The sequence below is a fragment of the Rhea pennata genome, chromosome 12, assembly GCF_028389875.1.
Source record: "Rhea pennata isolate bPtePen1 chromosome 12, bPtePen1.pri, whole genome shotgun sequence".
NCBI lineage: Eukaryota > Metazoa > Chordata > Aves > Rheiformes > Rheidae > Rhea > Rhea pennata.
In genome coordinates, this window is record NC_084674.1 from 14,032,608 (window position 1) to 14,053,651 (window position 21,044).

Consider the following 21,044-nt stretch of genomic DNA (forward strand, 5'->3'; position numbering starts at 1 on the left):
GGCCCACGGCCCCGATGGCACCCCGGGGGCAGCCGAGGGGAAGGGGAGCACGCGGACCCCCGCGAGCCGGCTGCCCCCACACCAAGGCAAGCGATAGGCACGGGCGTGCGGGGAGGAGAGCGCGGGTGCGAGCCCTTCCTCCCGCTGCCCAGCGGCGAGGTCTGCGGGGCCGAGCGCAGGGCCCGCGCTGGGCAGAAAGGGAAAGCACCAGGCTGGCTTGAATTTCCAGACAGGGAAATCCAGGCTACTCCGAGCTGGGGTCCCCCGCCAGCAGGGAGTGCGGGGATGTGCGTGTGTGTGCGCAGAGCCTGCAGGGAACCGGGAACCACCAGCTGGAAACAACCTTTGCAGGGCCAGCGACAGCAATGCCGGGCCCAGATACTGGAGCCACATCTTGTTCCCGTGGATGCCAACCTCCGTGGGGAGGGCACCAGCGCTGGGGAGAGCCGAGCCGACAGCCACCGCGCGTGGGGCCGGGGCTGTCCAGCTCCTTGCCTGGACCTGTAACCCCAGCTGCTTGATGGAGCTTTGCTCCGTAACACAGGGGTTAAAGAGCACAGAAGTCGATGGGTAAAAACAGCTCGCCCTGGTCAGGCAGCGGACACCGAAGCTTTCAGAAACGGGATCGTCCTTGTACAGCACATACCGAACACCGAAGCTTGTTCCCTCCCCCAAGTGCTCAGTGTGCTGTTCCACTTGCCTCTGCGCTTGCTGCTGGCTCTGTCCCCATGCCACCCTCCCGGCGCACAGCCCCAGCTCCCGGACGGGTGGCAGCCCCAAAGGGGGTCCCCTGGGAAGGCGAGGGCAGGGGCTGCAGGGCCGGCTTGGCTGCAGGAAGGACTGCGCCGAGACGCGCGGAGCAGTGCGGCGGGAGGGCGAGAGGGGCAGCTGGGCAACCACCGTCAGCCACGGGGAGGGACGGAGCTGCGCCGGCAAAGCCACGAGAGCTGCCCGGCATCGCCCTCTGGCCCACCACAACCACAGGCCCTGCCAGCAGGCGTCCCAGCAAAGCCAGGCCCGGGGGCCCCCAAGGCAAGCCAGAAAAGGGCTGTCAGCGAGACAAACGCTCCAGGTCCTGGGAACAGACCACCCGTAAAAATAACCATAGAAATTTCTCTTCTCTCTGATTACAAAGATACAAAAAGGTAGAAAAACCTCCCCCGTCCCCATGTCCTGGGCTCCTTTTCTGTCCCCCAGCCCCTGCCCACCCTCTGCGCACACACACACGCATACACGCACATCCCGCATAGAAGCGGGTCGCTAAAGAAGAGTTCAGCCCTGGTGGGTTGGAGACACGACCCTCGCCCGAGCGGGCTCCTGCTATACCTTTCACCCCAGCAGGCGATGGGGAGCGCAGCGGCAGCCGAGAGCCCGGGGGCTCCCGGGGGCGGGTGGTGCGGGTTGCTGGCCCCTCAGCCCGGAGGGTTGGGAAAGGCAGAGTTGGTTTCGGGCCTCTGACCGCCATCAGTTCTGGACGCTGCCCCCCTGGGGACACCAAACCTCAACCGGCAGCATCCAGCTGGGCGAACGACCCTGCTTCTTCTGTCGCTCTCATGGACAACTTCAGCCCCCTCAGGAATGGCCCTCACTTCTCATTATTCTTCTCGGAGGAAAGAAAAACACCGTTAAGCCATGGCACTTCCCCTGGGCTCTCATCACGCTCCCTGCTGCCTCCCAGTTTGCCTGGATGGGGACAGGGCAGAAACCCTGGTGCGCCTCAGTGCAGGAATGGCTGTGAGGCAAAGGTCCCTCAGCCACACTGGGAACAGCCAGCGAGCACAGGACCGGTGGGAGCCCATTCGCCCTGCAGGGGACGGTGCACGGGCTGCCAAGGGGGAGGCAGAGCTGACCGAGTCCCTGAGCGCAGCCGAGAGGAAAGGGGGAACGAGCCGGGAAACCAGCAGTGCTGGCAGAGAGCAAAGCCCATGGACTGACACTCGGGGACAGCTTTGCGCAGGGTCCCTGGGGAGAAACATGGCTGAGGCAGGCAGGGCTCCCTTAGGACTAAGGCCCTGCTGGCCTCCTCCTCTTTCCAGTCAGTCCACCCCACACATTTGCTCTTCAGAGACTTCTACCCAGCACGGAGTGACTAGGCCAGCTGTGGGTCCGGCCTTCCCTAAGCACTGCAGGACACAAGCGTGCGCCCTCACTTCAAGCAGAGCTGGGAAGTCTCAAAGGCGCGCTGGCATTTCTGCTCACGCTGCACTGCAAGGGCCTGGAGCCATAACTACAGAGGGTTTTCCCTGCACGGTCACCAAGCAGGTCCCCAAGATGCCTGCTGTTTCCCCAAAGACCAACTATTACATAGCACCCCTCCCCAACCCAAACAAAACTCCCAAGGGAAGAGGCCGGACGACAGACAAGACGGGCTGCACAAGGCCAGGGCGAGGAAGGGACGTACTTACTCTGAATCTGGCGACAGCTCCGAAATGCTGTGGGAGGTGGCAGAGCGAGGCGTTGAAGGGCACATTGCAGAGGGTGTTGAGGTCTGCACGGCAGAGAGAGTGGCAGTGGTCTGGGGGCCTGAAGGCGTGCTAGAAGATTGCACTGAGGACAGGGCAGAGGAGTTAAAAGAAGCAAGGATGGAAGAAAGGATATCCAACTGTTCAGTGGAAGGATGTCGGCTGGGGATGGCCTCCAGATTCTCTCTGGAAGGCTGTCTCCTAGACAGTGGTTCTAGGCTTTCCCTAGATAGTTGTCTCCTAGAAAGACACCCCAGATTCTCCTGTGATGGCTGCCTGCTAGGCACTGTATCCAGAGCCTCCCTGGAATTAGATCTTCTAGAGAGAAAGTCCAGCTGCTCTCTTGAAGTTTGTCTAGCTGACACTAGCTGGTCCCTTGAAGGTTGTCTTCTAGAAAGCAAATCCAACTGTTCTCGAGAAGTTTCTCGACTTGGCAACATGTCTATTGGGTCTCTGGACACTTGCCTACTTGGCAATGTGTTTAGCCACTCTCTAGAGACCTCTCTTACTGGCCCACAGTCTAGCTGCTCTCTTGACCCAAATCTGCAGGGTAAAGTTTCAAGGTGGTCTCTGGAGCCCTGCCTTCGGGGCAGTGTGTTCCCACGATCTCTCTGACTGGGCCTAGTAGCTAGCAGATCCAAGTTCTCCTTAGACCCATTTCTGCTGGGAATACTTTCCAGGTGCTCAGTAGACCCATGCCGGCTGGGAATGGTATCCAGCTCCTCCCTGGACCCGTGCCGGCTGGGCACAACTTCCAAGCACTCTCCTGAATTGTTCCTGCTCAGCTGCTCCCGGGACATCTGTCTCCTCATCAGCATATCGAGCTGCTCCCGTGATGAGTACCGGCTGGCTGGTTGCGATAGACTGCCCGCTCCAGAGTAGATCCTGCCATAGGAGGCAGCGGGGACAGCCCTGTGACCCAGTGTGGAGGTCTTGTACCATGACAGCTCATTGGTCATTCTGCCAACGGACGGCAAGCCTTGGAGAGCTGGAGGGTACTGGAGGCGGTTCTTCAAAATCCCTGTGTCAGACAGAAAGAGAAGTCAAACCTTTGCAGAGCAGTGAAAGAAGCATGAAAACTCTGCTGGGGGAGCTAAGCTGTACCTCCCCAAGGACAAGACAAGAAAGATCTTGCGTGGAGTCTTCAGGGCCACGTGAACCTGAGACAGGCCAGGCAGATCGTCTGCTTGCTGCAGGCTGTTACCTTTTCTTTGCCGCTGGGTCTGGGTGAGGGAGTTCTCATCCCCACTGGTCAAGGCCAGGTCTGGTTGGTTGTTGTTGGCCGCATCCTTGTTGATGTCAAACCCTAGCTTCCGCTCAGAGCCCCACTTCTGCAGGGAGCAGGGATGAACCTCACACTCGCCCATAGCTGGCCAGTACGACATGAGGTCATTGCCATCCACGTCTGAGGAAGAGCACAGCGAAACAAGCCCCGGGAAAGAGAAAGAGAACAGTTTTGTGAGGTGCAAATGAGGCCACTGCAAGACATGGCCTGGTCCCCATGCCCACATACCGCCCTGAGGCACAGGAGAGCTAAGCTCACCCTTTCCCCTGCCAGAGCCCATGGGACTTGCCTTTTGGAGTGGTGTTGGAGGGGTTAGTGAGGAGTCGTTCACTGTGGGCTGCTCGCTTGAACTGGCGCTGGAAGCGGCCCCGCAGACGTACATTCTCCTCGCTCTCTGAGGATGGGATGGAGAGGCTACGCTCTTCGTCCAGGGACAGGTCACTGTCCGAGTCTGAGTCTTGGTCTGTAGGGACATGGTGTGGGAAGGGGAGATACTCTGTGTGGAGGTGAGTGACCCTTTTCGGCATAAATGGGGAAGGACAAGCTCGTGCCTGTGAGCGTTGACTGGTTATAGGATAGGATCACAGAAAAACTGAGATGGGGAGAGATGTGGAGATGTCTGGTCCAAACCATTCTCTGGGCAGAGCCAGCTGCAACTGGCTGCTTGGCCCCTGAGCCAGGTGGGCTCTGACTGCCTCCAGGAATGGAGATTCCCCCTCTATCTGGGCCCTGTGCCAGGGTTTGACCATCCTTGTGGGGAAAACAGCTTGCCTTGTACCTAACCGTGGTTCCCCTTGTTGCAACCCATGTCAGCTCCCTCTGGCATCACTTCTGAGTACCTCTGAGAGGAGTCTGGCTCTGTCTTCTCTGCAATTCCCTAGGGAGCTGCAAACAGCAATAAACTCCCCATTCACCTTCCCTTCCCCAGGCTGAGCAAACCCAGCTCTCCCAGCCTCCCCGCATCCCTCTGAGCTCCAGCCCCAACTGCATGGGTGGCCTCTGTTGGTCTCGTTCCAGTGGGTCGTTGTCTGCATGGCACAAGGGAGCCTGGACCTGGACCCAGCCCTCCTGACATGGTCTCAAGAGTACTGTGTTACTGCCTGGGAACTATGCACGTCACCAGGGACCTCCTGACAGCCCACATCCCAGACCCAGGGGTGGCTCTTGCCTCCTCCATTTTCAACCCTTTTAAAACTAGCTATGCCCTTTTCCAGCAGCCCAGGAGGCTGTGCTAAGCAACATGGCTGCTGTCTCTCCCTCTCACTGGCAGTGTGCTCAGGAATTACGGCCAAATGTGGAGCGGAGGATGTAAGTATGCAGTCAGACCCTGCAGAGGTAACAGCTGCTTAAGCCAGCGTTGAATCAGGACAGGACAGGTTGGCCCTGGTTTGGGGCCTTACCTCCTCCAGCATCACGGTGGAACATGGCCACGTCGAGGTCTGTGGGGCCTGTGTGCCCCAGCAGGCTGTGGTCCACAGCTGAGCCCTGACGTGCCGTCACGTTGTCTCTGAAAGACAGGATGACTGAGCAATCGCACCCGTGCAAGCCTGCGGCTCTGCTCAGGCACTGCTGCTCAGGTAGGGGTGCTCCCTACCTGAGATAACCCCGCTGGCTGGAGTGGGTGCGGGCAGAGCGCACGCTGCTCACTGATGAGATGGTGGAGGCCCCCAGCGTGATGCGGATGAGTCCGCTCTCCTCAAACAGCGCAGTGTTGTTGTAGGCATTCGGGCCCTGGTGAGGCAGGGAGAGAGGCATGGGCTTAGTTAAGGAGGCACCGCTGCAGCCAGGGGAGACAGCCTTCCCTCCTGCATCCGTCATGCCCCTCAGAAGAAGGGATATTCCCATCAACTCTCATTCCCAGCACGCAGCAAGTCTCAGCCCCCCAGGATCTGCGCTAGGCTCACTCCCACCTACCTGCGTGCTCCTGGTGGCCTCCTCCCCCTGCGCCTTCTTGCCGAGGCAGGCCAGCTTCCAGGCCTCTTGCACCTCATCATTCAAGACGCAGAACAGGACCAGCACGGCCAGGCCCTGGCAAGGAGAGAGGGTAAGAGATGCATTGAGGCCGAGGGTGGCAGGGTGCCTCATAGTGGGGACAGGAGAGGTGAGTGTCTGGCTCCTCACCAATATCCTCCAGATGCTCACCAGCAGCACGGGCTCTGGGCCAGTACCTGGGGCTTAGTACCTCTTTCAGAGCCCAATGTGTTGGCCCTGGGGGATGCCAGAGCCTAGTAGGCAACCAAAAAGTTCCCAAGGCCCTGCAGCGCTGACCCTCAGGCCTGCTGCTGTAGATGTGGAACCTACAGGGTGTCCCCTAGGCAGACAGTGGCCAAAGAAGGGTCTGTGGCCACAGCTCTAGCCCCACACAGCTCCCTTCAGATGGCTGCACTGGCTAGGGTGGCTGTAGGAGGCAGGAGAACCACAGGGATCCTCTGTTGGGTTGACCCATGCCCATGTGTGTGTGTCATACCTCACTAACTTGGTACCTCCTTCATACAGCGCTAAGGGCCTCGAGGAGCCAGTGAGCTAGTCATGACGGTGCTCCCTGTCCCTAGCACCCAGGCCTCACTGGAAGGTGGCCGAAGTCCCAGTACGGGCCTTCCACTGGCCTTGTGCAGGGGGCAGAGCTGGATGGAGAAGCACAGAAAACAACTTTGTTCCCCCTGGCCTCCCCTGGCTGAGGCTGGGCAGTTACCTGGAGACTGCAGAGGACAGTGTAGAGGTAGTGGAAAGCCAGGACACTGTTGTTGACAGCCAAGAGGCCAAAGAGCCAGGTAGTGCTAATAACTAGAAGCAGAACAAAGGAGCTCCGTAACGTCATGCTGGAGAGAGAGAGAGAGAGAGACAGACAGACAGACAGACACACAAGCACACACACACACCAAGAGGTTAGTGCATGTTGTTAATCTACAGTCTAGTGCTCACAGACAGAGATCCAGAGGGGAAAGCACTCCAGGCCTCCACGCTGTGCCCCATCACAGCACTGTGGGCACATCTCTGCATAGCAGTCTGGCTCCTCCTGCCCCCAGGGCCTTCCCTTCTGGATCACACACAGCAAACACAGGGCCCAAATAACACAGGTCATTTGGAGCCGTGGATAGAGGAGCTGAGGCAAACTCCAGGGCTGGCCAAGAAGGAGGGAGAGGATGAATGAGGAAAAGTTTGGAAGGAGTGTTCAGAAGAGGAAGGAACAGGCACTGAGAGTCGACAAGAGCACAGTGTTGAATCCAAGTAGACATCAGAGGTGACAGTGAGGGCAGGACAGGAAGAGAACAGGCTGGTAGGACAGCGTGGAGGTAAGGCTGTAGAAACAAGAGGAGAGCATGAAGTTTAGGAACGGTTAACACAGACACCAGGCGGAAGAGGAGAGCAACTGCAAGGCTGACACTGATGCACAGAGGGGCACTTGGCAATGAAGGAAGAGGGAAGATGGTCACTGGAAATGGTAAAAACGATGAGGAGCAGGAACCTTGCTGGAAGTCTGGCCACCAATACTCACAGAACCGATTTCTTCTTGGTCTCCTTTTGGCCTGGGGAGCAGGACATCTTGGCCACAAGCAGGAACATCACCCCATTCATCTGAAAGTGTTGGCACTGGTTAGAAGCTGTGTGAGGGTGGTTCTGGCCTGACATCCCCAACCCAGAGCACAGGCAGACACATGATCTGTGAAGCCTGTGTGAACTTCCCTCCATTCCCTTCCCACCCTGATCCACAGCCTCCTGGGGTTTGCCTGGAGTAGCAGAAAGATGGGCTGTAACTGGGGGAGGACAGTACAGAGAAGGGGGCAGGCATCAGACACCCAAAGAAGAGGTGAGCACCCACGGTGCAGAGAAAGGAGGCAGGAGAGGGCTGTGGGTGAAACAGGACAGGGTTTTACCACAATGACGACAGTAATGGGGCCTGCAAAGCTCCAGACCAGCTTATCATGAATGGAAATCCAGCAGAAGTCAGGGTTCCCGTAGCCCTCAGGATCCAGGCCAACAGCTAGCCCTGGGGGAGGAAGAGAAAGGTCAGGTCCAGATCCAGCAGCCTTAGACTTGCCAGAGTCACATCACCCAAACACCTACACTTGGCAGGCGCGCCATGCCCACCAGTAAACTATGGGGAGACACACTGCGAGCTGCTGCTTCCCAGGAGGCACGACAACAGCCCTTGAGACATATCCTGCGGCTGGATAGATCAGCACTGCTCACCACGAGCACGCAGTCCCATAGGCCCACCTGAACAGCTGCCTGCGGCAAGCCCACCCTCTGCTTTCCCTACTGGGCAAGTGAGCTTGGCGACACCAGGGGAACAGGAGGCTGCTGAGATCCAGTGCTTCTGGCATAGCTGGGGGACAAGCGGCTCCTACCGGTGATGATGGCAGGCACTCCCCAGCCAATGGCATAGTAGAAGCGCATGGCCCCAAAGTTGACGTTGCGGGCTTCAGTCTGCATGCGATAGATGTGGAGGCCCTGGACGAAGAGCCAAGCGAAGGTAGAGAGGAAGAAGCAGTGGAGGAGGATGGCGATCACAGTGCAGAGGAACTGGGGGAGGCAAAAAGCCACTCAGAGATGGCCCCACTGTGCCAAATGCTAACTGCTCTGTCCTCGCTTCTCCCATCCTCATGGTGGGGCTGCAACGCAGTTCCCAGAGGAAATGAGATCCTGTCCCCCCCCCCCACCCCGAGATCCTTTCCCCCACCCACACCACTCCAAATGTGCTCAGATTCTTCCCTGGAGAGCATCTGCTCATTTTTAGTCAGGCTTAGCTCCAGAATCTCTCATAAATGGACCTTCCTGTGTGTCTACAAACTACCAATGAACTTCATTTTGGAGGTAGGAAGACAATAGCCTCCAGAATCAGATCACCAAGTAACTCAAGGCACAAAAGAGTCTGTTTCAGTACATTAACCCCCAGTGTTGCCCCACAGAAACAGCACTAAGACCTTCCACTTCCCAAAACAGGGCTGCTCCTTGCAGCTGGTTAGATTGGGACAGACACAATGCAGGGAATGAAACAAGCCAAACTGTGTGTGTGCTTGCTCCTGCCCCACACCTGATTCTCTGTGTGGTTGATGCCCAACAGGAAAAGGAGCTCAGAGAAGAAGAGGGTGACTGATATGTTGGAGTGGATGCCACGTGTGTTGGACTTGAGGCCTTTGAGGCAAGTCAGAAAGGAGAAGGTCAGCAGCAGGGCCACCAGGGAGAGAGACACCAAGGAATAGGTGACAATCGCCAACGTCTCCAGGTCACCTTCCAGTTGCTGCAGAAGAATCAAAGGCATCATTAGGGGAAGACACATGAAGCCTGCTGAGCTCTCAATCTGTGTGTCCACCCTCAAGTTTTCTGCCTGTGCCTTCTTATTCTAGGCATCATGTCCAACAGTGCCACTCCCCAGGCTGCCCTCTCCTGCCCATAGCCCCATAGGCTGAGGTTACCTCCCGGTGCGAGCTGTCCATGAGGACCCCGAAGGTGCCAAACTGGGAGCACTGGCAGTGGACATGTGTGGTGTTCCTGTACACAAGCTCACAGTCCTTGGCTGTCCAGAAGCCTGATGGGTTGGTCCTGCAGCCACCAAAAAGCAGAGCATGGTTAGAAAGGAGGACGCGTGTGTGTGGCCCGCAGAGAAGGAACTGCACAGCAGAGGGACCACGAGCAAGGCTTTTCTATCAGCAGATACAGCTGCAATCCCACACTCCCAAATCCAAAATAACAGAGCCAGAGCCCTGCAGGGATCCTACTGTGCCCTCCCAGCAGGAAGGAACCCCCTGGGAGAGAGCAGAAACCCTCATGTCCCAGTTCTACCCAGACATACAACCTCAGTCAGCAAAACGTAGGGAACTAGAAGGTGCTTGTAGAAAGCAGCCCAGAGGGAGTGGATCACAATGTGGGGCTGGGGCCCAGCCACGCTCAACTCACGGGTTAGAGTGGTTCCACTGGACGCAGAGAGGTTTGCTCCTGTTGGCTGTCTCCAGCAGACGAAATTCCAGCACGAGGGGAGTGTCCAGGGGCCCCCGCAGGAAGGTGTGATTGCTGAACACAGACACGCTCACGATGGGGGAGTTCATCACAGGATTCTTGGGGAGCCTGCAAGGAGCCATGGAGTCCTGCCATCAGCAAACCTGGTGGCTGCAGCCCTTCCCAGGACTTCCAAGCCACCCAGCACCTCCATTTGGCAGGAACAGCTCTGCCCTGCCCACACCAAGGGGTTGGTCAATGTGAGGCAGAGCAATGCCAAGCCAGGGAATAGGCAGAGCACAGCAGGACCACCTAGCTAGGAACCAAACCCCAACCACTGCACACAGGCCTGTGAGAGGGAGAAAAGTAGAGTCCAGACAGCCTCCTTGCGCTGCTGCCTGCAGTCCTTGCTGCCTGGAGGATACAGGGGAGCAGGACATACCTGACGCTGCGGCGATCCACCTGGTAGCGCGCAGGGAGTAGCCCCCCCAGGGTGCGGTACATGATGAGGATGATCACGGTCAGGGCAGGCTCGGGCTCTGGCAGCGCCTGCCTCGGAGAGGAGCTCTCCACAGTGTAGTTCCCTTCACCTCCAGCAAAAGTGGGAGCTGCTGTGGGGGCAGCTGAGACACAAGGGATGGTAAGAATGGCCCCACGTATTACCCCTGGTGGCCTGAACACAATTTTGCATGCCCTGGGGGCACCCAGTGTTGCCCTGATACAGCCAAGCTGGAAGAGGAGGCTAGTGCTTTTCTAACACCCAGATCTGGGTGCTTTTCTCCACCAGCTTTGCCATGGCCTGCTTAGGACCTCAGAAAGAAGCAGTACTGAGCTCTGCTAGCAGAAGCAGGACCCCAGGCAAAAGGCCACCAGGAGCCTTTGGGATGCAGTGGAGCAAGAAGCTCTGAGCTCTGTGGGTTACTGATAAAACTCTGACAGAGCCAGGTCTCAGCAGGGGCACAGTTCCCCTGCCAGCCAAGCCTGCCCACACTGATCCCTGAGCAATGCTCACCTTCAGCCTTCGAGGGGCTCAGCACAGAGAGCGGCAGCACAACATGGGTGTGAGGGTCCCAGGCAGGCTGGCCCCGGAAGAGGCTGCTGTGGTAGCGAGGGTAGCGCCGGCGGACGTGGGAGCGGTTCTCCATGCGGTCGATGCTCAGCACTGCAGAGCAGCGAGGGAATGAAAACCAGTTCTGTTACGGCCACCCAGGGAGCACCGCGCTCTGGGGCATCCTGGGCTCAGGCCATTGGCAAAGGCAGTACACAAGCCACAGGCAGGGCTACAGATGTGTCCCCTGCATTTGGGCATGATGCGACATTCCCAACAGTCACAGCACTCCTTCCCAGCCCAGATCTTGCTCTGCCGTGGGACAGGCTGCTTCTGACACTGTGCCCAGTAGCTGTGTCACTAGAGACTCGGGTAGGATTGGGGGCAAACTGGGAGAGCGCAGCGCACTCCAGGCTCTGCTGGCTCCTGGTGACACATCTGCTGTCCCACGTTTGTGGGAGCTGACACACTCATAGCTGCACACAAGCCAGCCTCAGCTGCTCCCGTAACATGGGGGCTAACTTTTCACAAGCAGCTCAAACATACATTGCATTTAAGACTGCCTTCACTCATCTTCCCACTCAGCAGCACTGGGATGTGACTCGACCTGCCCTTTGCTCATCGCTTTGTTTCCTTTGTCTACACAAAGCTTGCCCAGGTGAGAAGAGATAAAAAAACAAATAGGGGAAAACCCTAATTTCAGCCCATTTTTTTTAAATGAAAGCATGGTTTCACACTGCTGCAGCTGGGCACCATGGCCAGCCAGTTTCTACTCACTGATATTGGGGGTGATGACGCCGACGGGGTTGAGGTAGGTGAGTTTCATGTTGCTGGCCAGCGTGCCTGAGTAGTCCCGCAGCTGCTCCATGAGGCTGGCACTGCCGTGCTCGCTGTACGGCAGCATGGCCCAGTGCTCCCGGTTCTCGGGTGCCAGCACGGAGCTGCCCGCGCGCAGCAGGTTCTGCACCGGAGAGATGTGGGGGTAGGGAGTGAGGGGGCCAGAGCCTGACTTGAGTCTCAGCCACCTCTAGGCTGTCAAGAGCTGTGCCCTCTGCCCACCTTGCTGTGCCAGGACACCAGCAAGAGGGGTACTTTCTCCCACAGCAGGCCCCCCTTCTCAAAGCTCATCAGTCAGTGCCTGCAGAGACACTGCCTGACCCAGCACCGACTGGGAGAGGTGGGAGCCTCCTTGCAGCCTGCCTGGGGTTTCATCTCATGCTCTCTTGACTCAGCCCTACAACTCACAGTCTAAGACAAAGGAAATACCCGCCATCCGCCCATCCTGCCACAGGGACATGGCACTCCCTGCCCTCAGTCACCCCCAGCTCACACAGTAACTGAGGTGGGAAGGGACCTGCAGATCTCTGGCCCAATCCCTGCCCAAGGAATTCCACCTGGAATCAGGGCCTTGGCCAGCCAGATTTTGACCATCTCAAACGATGGAGCTTCCCCTTATATCTGGGCCCTGTGAGGTCTGACCACCTTCACGGGGACAACAGTTTGTTTTATACCTAATCACAGTTCCCCTTGTTGCAACCTGTGTCTGCTCCATCTCACCCTTTCACTGGGTACCTCTGAGAAGAGCCTGGCTCTTTCTTCTCTGCATCCTCGCTTTAGGGAGTTGAAGATAGCAATAAGATCGCTCTTGACCTTCCCCTTCCCATACTGACAGCAAAGCCAGCTCCCTCACCTTCACCTTGTTCATCCTGCACTCCAATCCCCATTGGTATCACTCCAATGGATCAATGTCCGTGTGGTACAGAGGAGCCTGGACTTGGATCCAGCACTTCTAACATAGTCTCACAATCTTGATCCCCACAGAGGATCACACTCAGGATAGCTGAGACAGGGCAGCAGCATCAGAGAAGCCACCCTGGTTCAGGGAGAGGACCTACCTCATTGAAGTGGGCATCCTGTGTGGCTGTCAGGCCAAAGCCGTGCTGTCGACTCTCAAAGGCCATGAGGCGGGACAGCAGACGGTAGGTGATGTGCACATCATTGCCAAAGTAGTGGTCCATGTGGTCTGTTACAGCCCTGAGTCGGTGGGCCAGCTTCTTGGCTTCAATTGTGTTGAGTTCAGTCTCATTCCTCTCCAAGCCCTCCAGCTGCCAGCAGGGTGGAAGGAGAGGATTAAATGCTGAGTGGATTCCTTCCTAGAAGGCACCACAGCTCCCAGGGAGCAAGATCTGCGATGCTGCAGGCCCCCAGTCCTAGAGATGGTCTCTGAAACCATGGCACAACTGAGAACATTCACAGTGATGGCCACTGGGACAGGGTGCACCTCTTGGAGACAACCAGCCTCCAGCAATACCCCAGTGCTTGAACTGGGCCAGGCCCAGCGAACTCAGTGCCACTCCTGACAGAAGCCAGGGAGAGGAAAGAAAGGACAGGGCAATATTTCTCTGGAAAACTCTCGTGGCTTTACGTCAGTTACTTGCTTCAAGCACTCAGCCTAGGTGGGACGCAAGTGTTAGTAGATCTTCCCAGGTATTTCAGAGGGATTTGCCACTGACAAAAGTCTTGGGGCTACAGATGCCTCATTGACCAGACATCCCACCAGCTTCAAACAACACAGCTCTGCTCAGGGTATTTGTTTTCCTCTCAAATACTGGACTGGGGGGCAGGACACAGGTCATTTGATAGGGACACACAAAGATTAGATTAAACAAAGGTAAATTCCAGCTCAGATCAATGCCCCACGACAGGTTTGGTGCAGGAGATAGGAAAAGAAAAGTGCTGAGCATTGTGCCAAAGCTCTCTCCTACTCTAAGTGCCTATAGAGAGTCAAGCTCTTTGACATCTGGCAGTGAGCCCTAGTTTTTACTGCTCCTGCCTTGTCAGGGCTGCAGAGTCACGAGGAGATTACCAGTGTGGAGAGCTCCTTGAAGGCAGGTGAAGTGCAGTTGAAGAGATCTGGCTCCAGCCAGCCCTTCTCCTCATCACAGTGTCTGACAGCTGCACCTGAAACCAGGAGGAAGGACAAGTCTGAAAACTGGCACAGGGTACACAGCTCCCCCTCTGCATCCCCCAGCAGAAACTGTCTACACCAGCTATCCCTGAAGACCACCACAGGCAAGTGCCAGGGAGGCCCTGTAATGCCCAGGCGCTGTCATCCTGCTTTGAGCCAGCATTGCCTGTTGCACAGTTGATCTGCATCGTCTTTAGAAGCTCTGCTGCCTGGGCTAACCCCATCCCCTCCCACCACAAGCTGGGATCCTGCATGTTGTTCAGGACTGCAGCACACCAGGCTCCACCACAGAGGACAGCAAAAAGGAAAGTGACTCAGCCTGCAGAAGGCTTTGGTTCCGGGTGTCTGTCTGTGTCAGGGCATATTTGACCCCAAACTGCTGGAGCCCACATGGCCCTGGGCATTCTCCAGCTGACAGCCTGTAATGCCTGCTGAGGTCCTGCTCTTCTCTGTAGGGCAAGGTTGCCCCAGGAAGATGATACCCCTGCAATGGGGCTGGTGAATGTGCCTCGCGGATGAGCCCCTGAAGCCAAGCAGCATGGAGGAGGACCTGTCCAGCAGTGTGCGTGCAGTATCTAGCCAAGGCCCTGACCCCTGGTTAGGGTCCAGTACTACTGGACAACAACAGCATCACCATGCATAATACCCCGAGTAAAAGAAACCAGGGTGACCCCACTGCACCCAGTAGGACTGTGAGCCAGACCCTCCAGAGGAAGGTGTCAGGGCAGGAGATCTCACCCAGGACTGGAGACGGCAGCAGCATGCCCAGGGAAGAGAGAGGAAGCCTGGAGTAGACTCCAGTTCCTGTTCAGAAAAACCCCAGTGCTAGTCTGCTCCATCCTGCCATCTCCAGCTCCCAGCTGTCCTTCCTGACCACCTCCTCCTCTGAGAATTAACACTGGGATCAGCAGCACTGCAACTGGGAGCAGCCTCCCTGCTGCTGCTGAGAGAGGAGAGAACAGCCCTTCCTCTCTGGTGCCCGTGGCCTAGCTCAGTTGCTGTCCTTCAGGCAGGATCCAGCCCCGGGTCCGTCCACCTCCCCCTGCCAGCTGGGCAGCAGGCACAGGCCCTTGCCCTGAGCATGCCCAGCAGTTCCTGTCCCCATCCAACTCTCCCCAGCTCAATCACACCAAACAGCTCCCCCAGCCATTCCTCCCCACCTTGCCTCCCCAGCCAGCTGCAGTTGCGCACCATCAGCTCCTTCACTCCCAGCCTAAGCAAGCAGGTTTCAGCCCAGGGCAGCCAGCACCCATCCCAGCGGGGAGCAGAGTGCAGACCCTGCCTAGCAGCCTCCCCAGGCCGCTCAGAGCCAGGGCTGCAGGCTAAGCACAGTGAGCAGCAGGGCTGCATGCGGCTGCAGCTGGGTTTGTGCTGGCGAGTGTGCTGGGAGCAGGGAAGCAGCATGTGGGAGTGGTGAGGCCAGGCAAAGCGTTGGGAAGACATTTGGCAGCTCCAGAAGCAGCAGGGAAAGCACAGGGATGTGTGGGGTGCCTGGCAGGGAGCAGGGAGGGAAAGCCACGTGGCGCAGCCCTTGCGACATAGAGGGAAGAAGGTGGGAACAACCTTACCTGCACCCCGCAAACCTGAGCACGGAGGGCGAGAGAACCGGGGAGAGAAGCAACAACAGTTAGGAGCTGAACCTGCCTCCTCCTGGCGTGAACAGCTGGAGAAGGACAGGGTTTGTATGGTCCCCTGGGGCTCACGCTGCCCTACAGTCTCCCACACACTGCTGGCATCTTTGCCACCACCAGTGGTGGCATCCTCCGACTCAGGCTCTGACTCCGGCCTGAGACGTTCACCTAACGCCACGCTGTGCCCTGCACAGCGCGCCCCAAGGACTGAGCACTGGGGGTGCTGAGCTGCCATTCCAGGCCTGACCCGAGGCCTGCTAAAACCAAAAGGTGGCAAGGAAAAGGTGGGGACAGATGGCCTAGACCCTGCGGCCTGCTCTCAGCCCTGTGTCCACCCCTCCCCAGTCTCCCCCAGTCTTAGGTATTTTCTCCTCCAACCTCCTTCTCCCAGCCCTCCAGCCCAGCAAGACTGCACTGGGACGGTGCTAGAAAGGAGTGATCCTGCAGAGGCTGCTACAGCCCCAGCACTTAGCCAGCTTCTCCCCGCCCCTCCCCACGGCATCCGTCAACTCACCTAAGGAGCCTTTGGGACACAGCACCACGGCCGAGAAGCCAAACTTGGTCTGGGGCCACCACACACCCGCTTTGAGGCTTTTGGGGCAGCCGTCGTAGAGCACTGTGGACACACCCCCCCCAGGAGCGTGGTTACGGGGGGAGACGGCTCATGCCAAGCCTCGCACCGTCGGCTCCCTGCCGTGCCCCCACTCACCCTCGCAGCCGCTGGGTGTCACCTCAGCGAAAGGGCTGTCACAGCTGTTGCACTGGCGCCCGATGACGCCGGGCCGGCAGTGACACCGGCCCGTTTCCCGGTCACAGGAGCGCGAGGAGGAGCCCACTGGGTAGCAGTCACAAGGCAGGCAGGTGTCACTGCCTTTTGGGCGGTAGTGGAAGTCCTGAGGGCAGAGGGGGACAGCCATCAGACAGCCCCTAGGGACAGCAGCCAAGACCGGGGGTACCGCTGGGGCGTGGGCAGGGGCAGGAAAGGGTGAGGCTCTCCTCAGGGGGCTGCCCGTGAGCTCAGCAGGGACTTGTCACAGAGATCTCCGTTTGCAAGCATCCCACTATCGCCTCCTTGGGCCAGGAGGGCCACGCTGAAGCGCTGGGCAGGGACTGAGCCCAGAAGCACCCAGGCCTTACTTCTCCTTAAGCCAGGAGCACAAAGCAGGGCCTGGCAATTGCCAGGACAAGGAACTGCGCTGGGGGACGAGCAGGGCTCCCAGGGGCACAGGCGGGCCATGGGTCACAGGTGCCCCTCACCTTGCAGTGGCACTGCCCGTCAGTTTTATTGCAGTCAGGGTCGAAGCCCTTGTTCACGTCGCAGTTACAGGGCCCGCAGGTGGGGTTCCCCCACCAGCCCTTCGGGCACTGCTGGTCCATCCTAGGGAGAAAAAAACCCTGGCATTACAACAGCCAAATTCCCTGGGTCTCTTTGCCTCCCACTGGCCAAGCTGCCCAGCAGCTCACAAGGAGCAAGGTGGCACCGAGGGGTCCCTGCTCGCATGGCTGAGAAGGTGGCCCAGAGCCACCTGCCCTGTGCCCCACATCTCACCTGTGCTCACAGTACTGCCCAAAGAAGTTCCCTCCACACTCGCACACGTAGCCCAGGAGCGAGCCCGGCTTGCGGCGACACACTGACTTGTTCTTGCAGGGATTGAGGTGACACACATCCACACAGTCCCCTCCATAGTATCCTGTGGTGTGGACACAGGGTGTCGTATAAACAAAGCACATTCCACCGCAGAGGGGCCAGAGCAGCAAGGAGTGGATTCGGGAGGCTCAGGAGAGATTTTGTCCTCCACAAAATCAAATGAGCATTTGAGGGGATTTCTAGGTACGTGACTCGCCCAAGGGAGGGGCAGGAGAGCAGCCATGGGCCAGGCTGCAGGAGCCACAGAGGCCAGAGGAGAAGACGTGCAGTGCGGAGAGGGAAAGGGGGGCAGAGCGCTGCCGGCCCTACCTGGCTGGCACACGCAGGAGTAGCTCTGCCACTCGTCCTTGCAGATGCTGTTGGCCGGACAGGGGCTGGAGTCGCACGGGCTTGGCACATTGCAGCCAGCCTCCACCCTCAGGGCATGGCTGGGCTTGGGCAGTACAGTCCCAGTGGCACTGTCACCGAGCTGCACACCCTGCAACACAGGAGAGAAATTCAAAATGAAGCTGGGCCAGACACGCGAGGCTCCTACTCTCCTGCTCTCCTCAAGCCCCAGGGGGCAGCCACCTCCCACCACCTACTGCTGTGCTGCCACATGGATCCCCACAGCCCTTTGGCCCCTGAACGCTCAGAGAGCGAGCGTCACCAGCAGGACAGATGTTGGCAGCAACTGCCAGATCTGCATTTCCCTCTCTCTGCACAGCGAAGGCTCCGAACAACCAACTCACCTGTATGCAGCCCCTCAGCCCATTCTGCACCTCGCCAGAGCTCAGGATTCCCCCCACATGCAGGTGTTTCACCTTCAGGCCGTGCAGTTCATTTCCAACAACGACCGTGTCCTGCAGAAAGAAGGGGATTAACGTGGGGCCACTGGCATCATCCCTACCCCATCAGCCTGTGGGTGCCAGTCCACCCTGAGGACTCAGAGGTGTAACCAGGCCCATGTACGCAGTGCATTCCCATAGCTCCTGTCCTGGGGCTGGCATTCCCACTACTCATACCTGATAAAGCCCAAAGTCCAGGGTGAGGGTGATGACGTAGCGTGAGTCTCGCCCACTACGGACGTCCCGCAGCTCCAGCTGGAGGTCATGCCATCTCCCGTCGCTGAGCCGCAGCTGGTCCAGTATGAGGCTGGTGCTGCGCCCAGAGCCCCTGCTCACCATGAAGGACAGCAGGCCCCCAGCCAGCTGCAGAGAGGGAACCAGCAATAGCAGTAGCCAGCAAAGCCCTGGCCACCTCTGCCCACCTCCATCCTACACTCTTGTGAACATGGGGAGGAAGGCCCAGCCCTGCTAAACACCCCTCCCCACAACCACCCATTGCTTGGGCTGGAGTCCTCCCGCTCTCATTGGGTGGGTGGCAGGAGAGCTTGAGACATGGGTGCTGTAGCTGAGTCTGTGGCCATGGCCCTACCTGGCACAGCAGAGTGGTGTACTGGCCGGCATGAGCCTGCAGAAGCACCCCATCTGGCTGGCGCGTCCGAAATGCCAGCCCCAGGTACCACGGCACTGAGATCTTCACATCTGTCTTAAAGTCCCAGGTCAGGATGCTGTTGCCCTGGAAATAGTGGGCATGGTGCATGGCTGGAAAGGAAAGTGGAGGTGAGGAATAAGGATGGGGACCATCTGCTTCTGCTCTGGGCTTTTCCTCACATATTGCAGTGCAAAGGCCTGGCCACATTGCAGGCTCAGGAGGGACAGTGAGAAGCACATGCTGCTGGCTGAGTGACACCAGGACCTGTCCGCAGCAGTAGTGCTCTTCCTGATCTCTCCTGTCCCTGGAGCCATGGCAACTCCATTTTCCAAGTGCCTGTGACACTACACAGAGAACACTAAATGCAGGGACAACACACCTAGCTCATCGTACAGGTCCCCCTCACCCTGCTTCCACAGCAATCCTAGCACTATGTCCCACCCTGCCCACATCCAGCAGCAACCATTCACTCACGGTGGCGGCAGTCTTTGCCCCCAAAGCCAACGGGACAGAGGCAGGAGTAGGTTCCCCAGCTCACGGAGCAGGTGCCGCCGTTCTTGCAGGGACTGGAGTCGCAGAAGGAGTGCTTGGCGTGGCAGCCTGGAGGTATCAAAGTCGCCCACATCAGCCTCAACCTCCTCTCCACCTCCCCCGAGCCAGCATGGGGAAACACCACTGGCCCCCACGGCCCTTCCCCTGGCTGCCAAGGGACAGGCACAGTCACTGGGCTTCTCAGCACAGGTCCTGCCCGCTCAGGGAGAAGTGTAAAGGCTGTCATTGCTCCATACGTCAGGAAAAAGACACTGCAGAGCTGGTCTGACTCTCAGCAGCATCTTCCAGAGAGGCTGGCTCTGCAGGCCTGCGCACAGGATCAGCAGACACTTCCAGGACACCAGCTTGGTGGGGGGGAGCCCTGGCTGATTTAGGGGGATCCACAGCCCCACTCCGATGGGAACCTGCTCGGCTCTGGTCATACTGCCATGTCACTCTTACAGCCCGGCAGCGCTGCAGGGTGAGCAGGAGGGGGAAATCGCAGGGCAGGGGCCAGCAGAGATACCTGCAGCAGTTCCGTTGTTGGCAATGTAGGAGGCCAGGTCAATGCGTTTGCTGTCGATGTATAAGTCTCTCATGCATCCCACAAAGTCACGGTGAGTGACAGGGAAGTTTTCAGGCAGATTTGGGACCCCTCCAAGGAGCAAGGGGCCTGTGAGGTCCAGGGACCTGAAAGGAGAGAAGCCCAGGGGCGTAAGATCCACAGTGGCCTCAGACTGGCCAGCCAGCTCTGCTCTTTGAGAGGCTGGAAGGGGACATCTCTCCAGGGGCAGGCACATGCAGCCAAGGACCTGGAACTACAGCTCTGCCAGACGTGACGGATTGACTCCACTGGGGACCCAGGCGTCCTGCTCCTCTCCCCCTCCCAGCTGTGCCCAGCAGATCCCTGAGGAACTCACTTCTTCGAGCTGGACTGCACACCCTCCGCAGCACAGGAGTAGTTCCCAATCTCGCTGCCAAACTGCAGGGCCACCGAGGCGTCGCATTCATCCACTGTCAGGATAGCCACCTTGTCCTTGGAGGGGCCCTGCACCACCCCCAGGGCACTGACCTTGGGCTGAAACCAAATGTCAGGCATTAGAGGCACACGTTCCCCCACCAGCCAGCCTCACACAACAGCAGGGACGGGGCTACGGCCCAGGCACCACTCCAGTGCCACACACACAAGCGAACCCCACGAGAAGTCTCCAGCTAAGCAGAGCAAACAGGGCTGGAGACGGACACTGCTGAGGACACGGCACAGAGCACATTGCTGCAGCCTCCAAACACGATCTTCAGGACTAATTCCTCTCTCTGTCCAGCCATGTCCCCTGCCGCACCCACTGTTCGGGCCAGATAACAGGCTCTGCCTACTCCATGAGGCAGAGCTGGGGAAAAGCCTCCAGCCGCAGCACCACACAAAGCAAAAGGCCCCACGGGGAGAGACCCACGCGCATGCGGGGACAGGCAGGGGCGCACGTACCTTGTTGTAGTAGTGGAGCTGTAGCGTGTGCCACTGCCCATCGCTCACACCGCCGGGCAGGTACGGGCTCACCACTGTGCTCGACTCTCCTGCAGGGACAGGGATTAAACGCTGAAGCAAGCCAGGCAGCCCTCTGGATGTGTTGCCCCCTCTTACAAGCACGCCACACTGCAAACAGCCTCGCACAAGGATGCAGAAGGGATTCAAGCTTGGCATACTGTCCCTGCCTGACGTGGCATTGTGCAAGGAACAGGGCAGGAGGAAAACCGCAGCCCTGGGATGGCAGCGAGCAGGCCCCAGGGCGCCAGGACAGCTGCTTCAGTCCAGGTTGAATTCCTTGCATTTTTCTGGCTACCGTCTGGAGTGCCTGGCATCATGTCTCTGGCCCCATACCAGTACTTGACCCTGCAGAGCCCCCTCACTCCAACTCAGGGACAGTTTCTCCATGCCTCAACATCTCAGTCCTTTCCTGCATAAACCCCCTCAATTTATCAGCAGAAAGAGGCTTTGTTTGCTCCCACTGAGCCATCGGTTGAATGCTGTCAATCTCCTTCCCTCCGGTTGACAGACGAGAG

General features: G+C 58.3%; 1 protein-coding gene across 3 annotated transcripts in view; it reads right to left on the reverse strand.

The window, feature by feature from the left end:
• Positions 1-1,223: 1,223 nt before the first annotated feature.
• The window catches only part of CELSR3 (cadherin EGF LAG seven-pass G-type receptor 3), a 34,345-nt gene continuing 14,524 nt past the window's right edge, over positions 1,224-21,044 (reverse strand). The window contains exons 5-36 of one of the 3 annotated variants that reach the window (XM_062586001.1): positions 20,470-20,558; positions 19,907-20,064; positions 19,513-19,676; positions 18,930-19,055; positions 18,396-18,565; positions 17,984-18,169; positions 17,711-17,821; positions 17,289-17,457; positions 16,881-17,022; positions 16,589-16,709; positions 16,041-16,224; positions 15,846-15,947; positions 15,269-15,283; positions 13,599-13,693; positions 12,628-12,837; positions 11,510-11,693; positions 10,697-10,846; positions 10,127-10,307; positions 9,646-9,813; positions 9,165-9,291; positions 8,783-8,989; positions 8,097-8,271; positions 7,623-7,735; positions 7,244-7,323; positions 6,440-6,566; positions 5,662-5,775; positions 5,342-5,478; positions 5,148-5,254; positions 4,037-4,210; positions 3,667-3,867; positions 2,406-3,483; positions 1,224-1,600 (exon numbers count right to left, since the gene is read on the reverse strand). In XM_062586001.1, coding sequence (XP_062441985.1) covers positions 1,573-1,600; positions 2,406-3,483; positions 3,667-3,867; positions 4,037-4,210; positions 5,148-5,254; positions 5,342-5,478; positions 5,662-5,775; positions 6,440-6,566; positions 7,244-7,323; positions 7,623-7,735; positions 8,097-8,271; positions 8,783-8,989; positions 9,165-9,291; positions 9,646-9,813; positions 10,127-10,307; positions 10,697-10,846; positions 11,510-11,693; positions 12,628-12,837; positions 13,599-13,693; positions 15,269-15,283; positions 15,846-15,947; positions 16,041-16,224; positions 16,589-16,709; positions 16,881-17,022; positions 17,289-17,457; positions 17,711-17,821; positions 17,984-18,169; positions 18,396-18,565; positions 18,930-19,055; positions 19,513-19,676; positions 19,907-20,064; positions 20,470-20,558 — 5,393 coding nt within the window. In that variant the 3' untranslated portion in view covers positions 1,224-1,572. Of the gene's footprint in view, positions 1,601-2,405; positions 3,484-3,666; positions 3,868-4,036; positions 4,211-5,147; positions 5,255-5,341; positions 5,479-5,661; positions 5,776-6,439; positions 6,567-7,243; positions 7,324-7,622; positions 7,736-8,096; positions 8,272-8,782; positions 8,990-9,164; positions 9,292-9,645; positions 9,814-10,126; positions 10,308-10,696; positions 10,847-11,509; positions 11,694-12,627; positions 12,838-13,598; positions 13,694-15,268; positions 15,284-15,845; positions 15,948-16,040; positions 16,225-16,588; positions 16,710-16,880; positions 17,023-17,288; positions 17,458-17,710; positions 17,822-17,983; positions 18,170-18,395; positions 18,566-18,929; positions 19,056-19,512; positions 19,677-19,906; positions 20,065-20,469; positions 20,559-21,044 lie in introns of those variants that run through there. The other 2 variants (XM_062585999.1, XM_062586000.1) reach the window with 2 other exon arrangements.